The sequence below is a fragment of the Crocodylus porosus genome, unplaced genomic scaffold, assembly GCF_001723895.1.
Source record: "Crocodylus porosus isolate Cpor-Errol unplaced genomic scaffold, CroPor_comp1, whole genome shotgun sequence".
Classification (NCBI taxonomy): Eukaryota; Metazoa; Chordata; order Crocodylia; family Crocodylidae; genus Crocodylus; species Crocodylus porosus.
The window spans coordinates 45,493,416-45,505,425 of NW_017728907.1; the positions used below are offsets into that span (position 1 = coordinate 45,493,416).

The window sequence follows — 12,010 nt, forward strand, 5'->3', positions numbered from 1 at the left end:
CCCCAGCTGACTTCCTGCCCTTTGGGCAGGGGGCTGGACTCGATGATCTCCCGAGGTCCCTTCCAGCCCTAATGTCTATGAAATCTATGAAATACTTCTGCTCTAGGCTTTTCTGTCCCAGACATTTAGAACAGTTTTTTCCAAGTGTCAGCTGCTTAAAAAACGTGCCAGCTTAAGAGCAAAGGCCAGACTTTGCTGTGACATTGCCTTCTGAACCCTGCTGATATCAGCGGCGGAGCAGGGATGAAAGGTCAGGATTTGGTTCAAAATATAGGAAATTAAGAACGATGTCATAGGCCTCAGTCAGCACCTACCATATTTATTCACGTGCATCACACACCTTTCCCCAAAAACTCAGCCCTCCCAAACCGAGGTGTGTTCCTCTAAGTGGGGAAGCTGATTTTCTTTGCTGGAATAAAAGCATGGAGCAGGAGAAGCGTGAAGACGCCGTGTTGCAAAATGGCTACCAGCTCCTTTCTCAGCCAGCAAGCCAGGAGGGGCGGACAGCTTATGGTCAAGTGCAGGGGGTAGTGTAAATGTGAATAGAGAACTGGCTCAGCCTCTCAAGCAGACACATGCCAGGGTCACATCTCTCTCTAATGCAGAACTGAAGTATCTGGGGGGTGGCATTGCCCGAGCAGCACTGCCATCATCAGGCAGCCCTGGCACCCGTTTGCTTGCATGGGCTGCTTCCTATTTAGAGAGGGTTCCTTTGAGCACCTGGCACATTGCACCATACAGATACTTCGCTGCTGGCTTCTGGGTAAGGAGCAGAAACTTCAGAGCTGAGAAACATTTCTTCCTATCTTGACTTTTTTCCTCCCATCTCTCTCCCTGTGGAGAAGGGGTGCTTTCCCCCCATGCTTTGGTTTCAGATGCGTCTGTATGCTGTTTCCAAAGCAGGAATACGAATTAAATCCAGCCTTTTCCCCTTGATGCTACGTGTGGTATTAAATACAAGCCCATACATTGCCAACAGGCTGAGGCCACCGTGCTCTGTGTTAAAAGAAGAATCTGCAGTTTTCCCTTTCTTCCTTTTCTGTGGGGAAGTAGAGGTCCTTTGCTGGCATCAGTGGCTTCCTCTCAACACCCACCAGGGCTTGGCCCCCCACAACCGGTTTCCCTAAACATTGCAAATGTCTCTGGGTCCCTTTCTTGATTTCTTCTGACCCTACAAGATAGTAGCAGGAGACGTGGGCTGGGCAGAATGAGGAGCTAATGTTCTTTACTATCAGGAACGGATGGATGCCTGCCTGGCCTTTTAAAACCAGCTGAGCTTCTGATGGGAAAAGCGGCTGCTGCCCGCTTTTGCGGTGACCTTCGCCCCAGGGATGAGTGTGGGACGCAGTTGTGTGTACAGGGTGCGCACCCGGCTCTTAAATCCACTTGACAGACAGCACTTCTGCAGCCTGTCGTCAGGTGAATAGTGCCAGTTGGGATGAAGGCCTGGAGCCACGCTTTTCTCATAGCAAATAGGTCACGGAAATATTCGAGCAGTAAATGTTTCCCCACCCAAAATAATGCAAAAAATGCAATTTGCCTCGCCAGCACCCACCCTAGCCTGAATGTCAGAGTTTCCTCTCCTTGGTCCATATGAGGTCGTTTCCGCTCCTTCCGGCTTGCGCTGGGCACAGCAGAGCCCGGGACTGTTTCTCTGCAGCTGCCCACAGCAGGAAGCCCAGGTGCAGTCCACCTGCGGACCTGTGAGAGGCCAGGTGAGAGTCGTTAGGGCACTTCATGCTTCAACCTCTCTCCCCAAGGGGATGACATGTCCCTGTGCCCGGGGCTGTGGGAAGGGAAGCCAGAAGAGCCCTTCTTACCGGCTTTCCAACAGCTCAGGAGTCCCTGCAAGGGAGTCGAGGAGGATTCGCTCTTTTATCCATTTCAGTAAGCGTCTCTGAGAGGGCTGATGCCACGGGAAAGTTCAGTGTTGGTGGGAGCTCTCAGCCTGGCCTGGGACAGTTCATCACTGCTCGAAGTGAACATTGGGACGGGAATGGGTTTGGGCAGCATCAGGGATTCTTTAATGAAAGCAAGTGGCCAAGACCTAGTGCTGTGCGGGGCATTGCTTCCGTACTGGCCAACGAGGAAAGAACAGCGCCTGCTCGCTAGCTCCGCTGTGCGCCACGGCTTTCTCTGGACAGCTCCGTGCGTGCGTCCATCCCCAGGCTGCTCTGGCAGCCGCAACCAAAGACAGGGGCTCAGCAGGAAGGAGTGATCGTCCTGCCCAGAGACTGCTGCTTTTGGGGGGTGGGGAAGCATCTCTCTTTGTTGTACAAAAAGGTTTGTGCTGCAGTTGGAAGTGCCCCTCGTGTGCTGCAGCCATGTGGACCCCGAAGCCTCCTGCCTCGTTCCAGACTGATGCAGACTCTCCCAGCCAGCGTGGTGGGAGGGCACCTGCTTTCCAAAGAGCGCTTGTACCTAGTTCCTTCATCAACCTTATATTTCAAAGCCCTGGGAGCCCTGAGCAATCCGCCCCTGCAAGGCCTGAGGTAATTTTTCCGGCTGTTGAGTTTTTACAGTATTTCCAGGAAATCCTGGATCGAGTTCTTTGAAAAAGCTCTGGCCTCTGCTTGCCCTAGACTTTCAGCAATCCTGGGCTGATTAGCAGGCCTCCCTTCCCTTCCCCCAGCACATGTTGGCCCTTTCAGCATCCTCGGCTCTCCTTTCCTCCCAGCGCAGTCACGCAATCCCTGGTGCCCTGCCTTTGTGATTGCTAATTATCTTATTAAAGGCTGCAGAAGTGGGTGTGACTCATTATGCATGGGTGGGTGCAACTCACTCTGCTTTCATAGTTCATTAGGTCCTCCTCTCCTCCCTCCCCTCAGGTTTCCACAAACTCTTTTGCATTTGGCTGGCATCTGCTGTTGCTCCCTACCTTAAATGGTGTGGAGTTTCCTTCTGTCCTGTCCAAACTGGTGCCTGAAAGTGTCCCTGTAGCACACAGCTATGTCTTCATCACTATGACTAGTGCAAGGCACCAACTCCAAACGAGCTGGCATGGGTACTGAAGCAGCCTAGCTCAGCAGCCAGGAGCTCATACAGGGCTGCAAAACCCACCGGAGAAGCTGGATAACTGGTCATGCCTGCCATGAGCCTGCCATGAGCTCTTAAGCTGGCAGGCGGCAGTGTTCCAAGACATGCGCTGATAAGGGATGGAAAGCTGCTCTGATTGCAGATGTACCTGATCCTTCTGAGCAGCCCCCGCCTGCTACTTCATTCTGAAGGACATTGTTGGATGAGCAGTGTTGACCTATGGTCCTTCTGCCTCCTGCCCCAAATAGGTTCAGCATTTAGGAGCTGCAAAATTAGGATTCAGCATCAGCTGTGAGATTTGTTTGGTGATAACTTTTCTTGGACCAGCTCTATAGGTGGGAGAGATGCTAGACAAACTTTCAGGTACTTTCTTGAGTCTGGGAAAGAAGCAGATCCAGCCTAAGCTAAATACCAGGTACAACTTTTGTTTAACTCCATGATGCAAATGAAAGTAGTCACTTAGAGAAGAGGGCAGTGAAAACCTGCGGAGCTAAGGAGGGCAGTAAAAACCTTCTGAAACTAAAGAGAAGTTGTCAGAAGTAACTACAAAGCAAGTAAAAGGCAGTTGAAATAGAGGAATTTAATTATGTATAAAAGAAGTCCCTTCAGAAGGAAAGGGGGTTGTTATTACCAGTGAAGTAGAGAGAGGTTAGCCAAGAGCAGGGAAAGGGTTTATGGCTCCTTATAACGAGATGTTTACATGGGGTTTAGCGCTCAGCAAAGCCGGGCATTTCTCTTCCCCAGTCCGCAGAAGGTTGTGTGGCATTTCCTGGCATCCGTGGGGCAGGAGGCTGGGCCTGCTGTTGTGAGGCACGTCTATCTGAAGTGTCATCTGTGAAGTGAGTTCCAGGTTTCCAACGTGCCTCTGAGGTTGCGGTAACACCGCTCCTACATGCAAGCCACGTTGATTCCTCTGTGGGTGGATTCTGAAGCAGAAAGGAAACCTCATGAGTCAATTTGCTGCTGCTTTCCCCAGCCTGCCACATGAGCATGGGATCGGTAGTTCAGCAGTGTCCCCGTCCCTCTGGCAGCAAGTTGTGCCTCAGTTAAGAGTTGTCTCTTGTTCTGTTTTTCAGGTTCTCCAAGCCAGCACCCATGTTCCTGGATGATTCCTTCCGAAAGTGGGCACGGATCAGGGACTTTGTACCTCCCTTCGGAATTAAAGGACAAGGTATGACCAGGAGAGTAGATGTGGTCCTGCAGTTGGGTCGTTTGCCCTGCAGTTTTGGTTTCCTTTGTAAGTTCTGGGAGGCTTGTTCACCGCTGTGGTCTCATTCCAGGCTGAATGCAATGTGTGAGTCCAGGGCCGTTGCCTCTGGAGACTGGTCTCCTAACTGCTGGGCATGGGGAGTGCAGACTAGGCTGCAGGGGGATCAGAAGCAGCAGTGCCATTAGGTCCAGGATACTCTGCTGGGGAGCCTTCACCAGATGCTGCATCCCCAGCAGGGATAGGCTGCAGGTGGTGGGCTGGCAGCAGCAGCAGTGCCCCTTCAGTCCCCTTGCTGGTGGGAGGGTGTCGTCTAGCTGATAGCCCCAAGAACAGAGAGCAGCACTGCTCACTGGTGAATTTGAACTCCATGCAATCAGTTTTTCATTTGCCACTTCAGCAGGTGGCAGCTCTACTCATGGTCTGAGGGGCCACAAAGTACTTCCATAGCTCTGCCACGTGCGGGGAGCCTGAGGCTCTTCAACAGACCAAGCCCCACTCAGATACCACAGGCACGGACTTTGCACAAGGCAGACCCACCTTGTTAGGGCCAACTCCTGTGCCTGGTCCTGGCAGCTGTCTGCATATTCGGAAAGCGGCAGCTTCTCTGCAAGTCATGGCAAACTGCTGTAAGGCTGCAAACAGACATCACGTTTGTGCCACTATAAACATTTTTATGGCAGCATGGAGCCCGAGCAAACAGATGTCCATGCCCCTTGTTGCACCACAAATGCCCAAAATCAAGGCCATGACAAAAGGTGATAAAAATTGTGTGCTGCTTTTTTGTGACCAATGTCTGCTTACTTTATGGTGGGAGAGCGTGGGCAGCCCAGAGCTACCTGCACTCCAGCCACCCCAGGCAGGTGGTCCCAGGGCTTCAGGGGTCTGATCCTGTGTGTATCAGGAATTCCCCAGCATGAGATTCCCCCAGTGCATGTATTGCACTGCCATGCCTTGACTCAGGACTACAGGTGACATCTATGTCACCCAGTAAAGTGGATTAATTAGGCTGGAGAGCATCCTGGCACCTCTGATCCCGCTCCAAGGACAATATCTGTTTATAGCCTAAGTCTCAGTGTTGCGGCTCAGGCAGGCAGAACTCAATTAAAGCAACCTGAGGCTCTAGGCCAATGGTCCTCAACCGCCTTAGACTCAAGGCAGCCCTTGGAAAATGCCAGCTCTTAGTTTTCACTCGTTTTTTGATAATGGAAAAATGACAGAGCAACTCTTCTGTTGCCAAGAACTCAGCAAGCCAGAATGCCTTTTACACTCTGGATTCCTATTGGAAATTTCTGGGCTTATCTTGTGAAACCTGTCTGCACACCTCGGCGTGCTGATGTTGCATGGCGCTCCATGGCACCCTTGAAAGGATCTCCAAGCAGCCCAGGGTGCTGCCGTTACCAGACTGAGAATCACTGTTCTGCCACATCACAGTCTGGATCCCCTCTATGGCCCTGCCTGGTTCTTTTTTGGAGTGGTGGTGGCAGGGCTACATTCAGGGCATCCCACGGCAAGGAGCTATGGTAGCAGCAAGGCAGGGCCTGTTACCTACCCCAGCAGCCAAGGTGTAGCTCTTTTCATGAATAAGACAGGAGGTGTCAGTGTGGGTGGCCAGCTGCAGTATCCCCCTTGGAGTGGTAGGTAGTCAACTGCACTATCCCCCAAAGACACGAGGAAGGCAGCTCCTGTTTCAGGCTCTGGGCAGACTCAGGCAGGCACCATGCAGCACTGACGCAAGGAATCCCATCATATTTTTCAAGTTTCTTTTTCACAACCTGTGAGAGCTGGGCACTGACTCCACTCCCACTTCCAGTTAAAGCACCTGGTGTGACCACCTGGCTCCAGGGCAGGGATGCCCTGGTTCCAGGACAGTTGTGCCTATTTCTCAATCCCGTCCTGGAAGTGGATTGTGTCAGCTGAGTGGGGCAGCAGGAAAGAATTCGTTGATTAAAGCCAAGACACCATTGATGAGGCTCTTCTGACTGGTGCTGTAGCCCCTCTCTCCTTGGGCTGGCATGTTTCTCTCCTGCAGCGCTGTGTGCTTCTCCCAGCCCTGGGTGCAGGGGATCTGGAAGGGGCTGCTAGGACCAGCAGTCGAAGCGCTGCCTTGAGCACAAGAGGGAACAAGCCTCTTGCAACAGGTGTGCAGCGTGGTGCATGCAAGGGCAGGCCTCCTGGCCAGGGTGGAGCAGGGCTTGTGGTGACATGTGGCTGCAGCCTGGTGCAACAGAAATCTTCTGCGTGAACTGGATCCACGTGGAGAAACTCACCAGGAAGGGATGACGGCGTGGCCCTGGCAGCCTGCATGGGGCTTGCTGCCAGCTTGTGTCACCGCCACAGTGTTATGTAAATCTGGTGTTTTATGTTGGATTTCCTCTGTTAAAAGGAGAAACAAGAAATCACCATTGTTTAAACAGCTGAGAGCTTAAGCAATGGGACGGAAACAGCTGAATGGATTTTTTTTAATGCCCTCCTGGGACTCAGCTCTGTGCCAAGTTTCAGTCCAGAGCAATTTCTGTGTGTGGGAGGGATGAATTATAAATCGCTGTAGACCAGGGTTTCTAATGGCCGTGCTGACAGGCCATGCGTTCTAGCGATACGAATGGCGCCCCTCTTCACGTCACACGTCACTTGGAATTCGTGCCTCGGTCTTTTCTCACCCTCTCAAGGGGCATGTCTTGGATGAATTCAGTGACTTGATGATGGGATCAACACCTCATTAGGGCCTTCAGTCAGAGCCTGTCTAATGGTATCCAAACAGCCGGCTGAGGCAGGCAGCATGGAGAGAAGTCACAGAGCTTGTGCGAGCCGAAGACAGTCAGAGCTGGGGTGCGTGTGGGAAAAGCCGGGCAGACAGAATGGCCGGGGAGTCGCGAGGAGACATGCTTGTGTTGAAACAGATGGGGAGGGTTTCTCGGCCTGAGCGTTAGGATGCCTCTTAATGCTCGCAGTTGAGATCGCCCAACACACATCACGCTGGGGAGAGGATTTGGTGTTTAGAGGCTTTCAGCTCTGGCCCGCTGGTGATGATGTGCTTTTGCTTATGACTTCTGCGACTAGCATCTGGCCATTGGGAGTCCTGCTGTCTTGTCCTCCAGTTAGGGACTTCTTTGTGAGGGGACATGGTGGAAGAGGTTCCCTCTGCTTCTAGCTCCTGAAAATGTCTAGCCAACCGGCTACATTTCCATTTCACTGCTTGAAGGTAACGGTGCAATAAGAAATAGTTTCTCACATCTTCTTTTGCCTCCCATTGCTGAAGCTGCCATCTCCCAGGGTTTTGCATGTATACCTTTGAATTGGAGCCTGTAGCAAGCCCCTTTTCAACTGGCTTCTTGAGTTCATTCATTAGGGTTTCTTTTCGAAAGGATTCAGACTTCAGAGCCTTTCAGAAAAGGAGCAGATCTTGCAGGGTCCTGCATGCAGCGTGTGTTCGGCAGCCTGGAGGGTGCTGTGGACCAGTGATTTCATGTGGCTGGAGGACGAGTGAAGTGAAGCCTTCCTGTGGGCAGCCAGAACTAAACCTCGTCCCCCGCAGCAAAGCCAGGAGTGCCTGAAAGGGATCAGTCAGCAAAACCCGTGTTGGGCAGGGGTGGATCCAAGGGTGGGGGGCAGTGGCATGGCTGCACCCCCTTTCAGGTTGGGACCACACCATGGGAGCGAGTTCCTAAGGCAGGTGAAAAGATTTCCCTTCCCCTTTCTAATCAAAGAAATGCCCCCTCCCCACCCCTTCCCCCATCCCATTCCCACGCCTGCCTTTCTCTGCTGCCCCAAGGATGGAGTAGAAAATGGGAGGGAGGGAGTGTTTTCACCTGCTTTAGGATTTTAAAAACTCCCCAGAAGCTCCTGCAGCATGGTCTGCCCACACAGGGGGGCAGAGGCGTCTGGAAGCAGGGCCTGCAGCCAGCCTGAAGTGGGGGTTGCTGCTTCCTAACCCCCTTTAGGAAATCTTGGGTCAGACCCTGGTTCCCTCTTCAGAGGCCTGGGAATGGTCTTGCAACTCCTGTTCAATCTGATGTCAAGGCCTAACAAAGCCTGGGACTAGCAACTTTGCCCCTGGTTTAGGCTCCTTGTGGTATACAAGATGCTTGGCTCTCTTGGTCCATGAGTATGTAGCTCAGGAACTGGGCACCTTAGAGTAGCTGGCCCTGCCCCTTGACACAGCCTTGATGGATAAGAGCTCCTTGTCCCAGTACTGTACTCCTGCTGCCCAGGAGTCAGTTTACGGGCATATCAGGTGCAAGGGTAAAGCTCATTCCCAGGGGTTATCCACTGGAAGAGGCAAGTCTCGTTGCGAAGCCCCATGCATCCACTTACACTTGTGGGAAGGGTTTAGCTGGGGACTGACAAGCTTGCTGAAGCTCACACAAATAGCCTGGGTTTCTGTGACCAAGAGAAACAGGCCTTCTCCTGGAGCAGGACAGTCAGGGTCTGTTCATCTGGAGAAGTCCCCAGTTAATCAGATACCTGGGATTCAAGCTGACGATTCCCAAGAAATGCCACACTTGGCAGGATCCCATCAGTGACGGCCCTGATCTTGCCCAGGTCTGTTTCCAGGCCCTTTTGGGGACCTGGAATTCTACATAGGACTGGCCAAGCTTGCATGTTTTCCAGCTTTGCATACAAATAATTTTGAAGGGGGACCATCTAGGACCTGGCACCCTTGTGTATCATGAAGCATCCAGTACTTGGAAGAAATTAGAGTATCATCAAAATACACCATGACAAATTGATTTGAAGCATCCCTGAAAATGCCATTTGCAAAGAATTGGAAGGTGCCCGTGGCACTGGAGAGGTCAAAGAGCACGACAGTCCTTTCAGAAGTCCACACTGCGTGCAGAAGGCTGTCTTCTATTCACCGCTCCTTGGTGGTAGACGACACAAAGATTCAATTTTCCCTGCATGCTCTTTCCAGCAGCTCTCTATTAAAGAGCTGCAGGTACCAGATCCAGGTTATGGTTTTGTTGCACGTCCTGTATCAGCACGCAGCTGCAGGGAGCCATCTCTGTCAGGGTGAACAGGAGAAGAGATGATGCCTGGAAGGTGGAGGGATGGAAGGAGCCTTTTGCCAGGTTTCCCAGACGTTGTCCTTAAAACCCATGGTTCAAGGTCCAAGAGTGAGCCCAGCTGCCTGAGCGGGGAGTGGCAGCTCCAGGGTGCAAATCTGTCAGGTGGTCGTAGGGACAAAGAATCAGCATCACAGAAATTAAGGGCTGGAAGGGACCTCGAAAGATCATCGAGTCCAACCCCCTGCTCTGGGCAGGAATACTGCTGAGGTCAAGTGATCCCAGCAAGGTGTCTGTCCAGTCTCCTCCTGAAGACTTCTAGGTTTGGGGACTGCACCACCTCCATGGGAAGTCCATTCCAGATTCTGGTCACCCTTACCGTGAAGAAGTTCTTCCTTACACCCAACCTGAAACCATCCTCTGACAGATTATGACCATTTTTCTTTGTCCTCCCTTGGGGCACCCCAGTGAACAGTGTTCCTCCCAATATTCACACTGACATGCTTATAAACGGCCACCAAATCCTCCCTCAGTCTTCTCTTCCCCAGGCTGAACAGTCCCAGATCCCTTAGTCTTTCCTTGTAAAATTTTTCTTCCAGGCCTTTAATCAAAGGGATGCAGGGGACCAATCTTCTTCCTTTTTGCTAAGTACTTCTGGTCCTGGCACTTGGGCAGAATTTAGCGCCTGACTCGGGGCTCTCTGGAGCAGCTGCTGCGAAGGTGCAGTCTTGAACATACACTGCTATCTGATAAGCGGGGGTTTGGGTGTGACCAGAAAATCACGATTGCTGGTGGGAAGCCAGCTCGACCAAAGGTTGTCTAGTGACTTCCAGCAAGTGGCTGGGTCATGCAGGGTGAGTCAGGGACTGCCTCGCACAGCAAGGAAGTATTGAACACCAGCCCGGGCTAAATGTCAGGATTTCCCAGCAAGACTGAATCTGAACCTGAAGCGGTGCTGTTGTGTGCATCGCTGGGTACAGCAGAAGTGAGGAGCCCTAGGCAGATTCCACCAGGGAGGAAGGAGGTTTACACTGACCTGAGACGATGTTTGCTTTCACACAAAGGAGTGGAGCTGAGTGACAGATGGACCCGTGGTCTGACCCGACATAGCATCTCTTGTTCTGATGTCCTCCGGAAGCGCTCGTCTGTCGGAGGTGAGTGTGCGGCAGCATCCAGGGGCCGCTGGAGTTTCTCGCAGGAGTGCCCTGCTGTATGGCCGTGATTCCCAACCAGGGTGCTGTGGCACCCTGAAGTGCCTTAAGATCCTTTCAAGGGTGCCACAGGGTGCCGCACAGTCTTAGCACTGTTAGGTGTGAAAACATGATTCACCTGGAGATTTCAAACAGGAATCCAGTGTTAAAAGCATTCTGGCCTGTTGGGGTCTTCGGAGTTCTTTGCAACAGAAGAATTGCTCCATTATTTTTCTGGGGTGTATTTGGTACCCGTGTTAGTCTAAGACAAAAATAAATGTACAGCAAAGAGCACCTCACAAAGACACTCTCATGGACCCAGAAGGACAGATTTTCAGCTTCAGCTTCCTTTGTACAAAAATGAAGTTTATTTCCTACATATGGGCACTTTTTGCCATCTTTAACTTTCCCTGAACCTGATGAAGGGTATGTGAGCCCAAAAGCTTGCAGAAAAAGACATTTTTTTTTGCAATTTCTCAGTTGGTCTAATAAAAGGTGTCATTTCTGAACCAAGAGTTCTAGATTTTTTGCATTTCCATTATCTTTCTGTAGTTAAAAAACAAGTGAAAACGAAAAACTGCCATTTTCTCAGGGGGCCGTGAGTCTGTGGAGGGGCACTTTGAGTCCCTAAAGATCGAGAATCACTAAGTTATGGGCTGCATTCACTAGTGACCAAAATGTAAACAGTGCTTCTAGTCTCAGCACAGTGGCTGGAAGCAGAAAGAGCAGCCAGCAAGGTCATAGGAATCCCTGCCTATTTTTGGAAATCTCAATCAATAGGATTTGTCACTAGACGCAGCTTAGGGAGCATCAACACTGCTAAGCAGGGAGGTGTAGTCAGGGCCTGGCTGTGATCCCTCTGGGCAGGGAAGGAGGCATTACTAGGGCTCTGCTGGACAGTAGCATGCGCCGTGCCAGACGCTTCTTGCTTAAAAATCAACTAAAACAAGCCTCCACCCAGGGAAGCAGCAATTGTGCTGATAATTGCAGCTTTTCAATTATCTATTGTTGCTCCCAGAGGGCCTGCCTTGTGGCAGTGAGTCTGCTTGCCTTTGGAGGTGATATCTGTTCCAGGGGGCGTGACTGTCCTGCCACTCTGAGAGCTGGCACCCAGCTCGGGGCTCTAGAAAGCACCAGTTTTTCCCCCAGCTGCATTAAGGGCCTCTTTGAGGCATGTTAGTTTTGTGTAGTATGAAAGCGTCCCAGAAACAGGGACTCTGTTCCCGCATGACACAGGAGGGATGTCTGGAGTTGGCCACATATTCTGTGGCAAAGAAGCCAAGGCTTTGCTGGGGCACCCGCACTAACTGCCACCTCGTGCCACAGCTAATTGTTCTCATCCGTGGCTTCCTCTATAAGTTTTCCTTCCAGTGTCGGTGCCTCAGGGAAGGGCCCCGGGTTCAGAGCTGTCTAGCCACTTTTAGGTGTCTACAGTTCCCTGGAGCAGAACATTTCATAGATTTCAGACATTAGGGCTGGAAGGGACCTCGGGAGATCATTGAGTCCAGCCCCCTGCCCAAAGGGCCGGACGTCAGCTGGGGTCATAGGATCCCAGCAAGATAAGCATCCAGTTT

At 51.7% G+C, this 12,010-nt stretch overlaps 1 protein-coding gene across 9 annotated transcripts in view; it reads left to right on the plus strand.

Moving 5' to 3' along the window:
* Positions 1–12,010, plus strand: part of ST3GAL3 (ST3 beta-galactoside alpha-2,3-sialyltransferase 3) — a 245,686-nt gene that overhangs the window by 166,287 nt on the left and 67,389 nt on the right. For all 9 annotated transcript variants that reach the window (XM_019531293.1, XM_019531289.1, XM_019531295.1 and 6 more), the window contains one exon: positions 4,113–4,207. In XM_019531293.1, the coding sequence (XP_019386838.1) occupies positions 4,113–4,207 (95 nt within the window). The remainder of the gene's footprint in view (positions 1–4,112; positions 4,208–12,010) is intronic.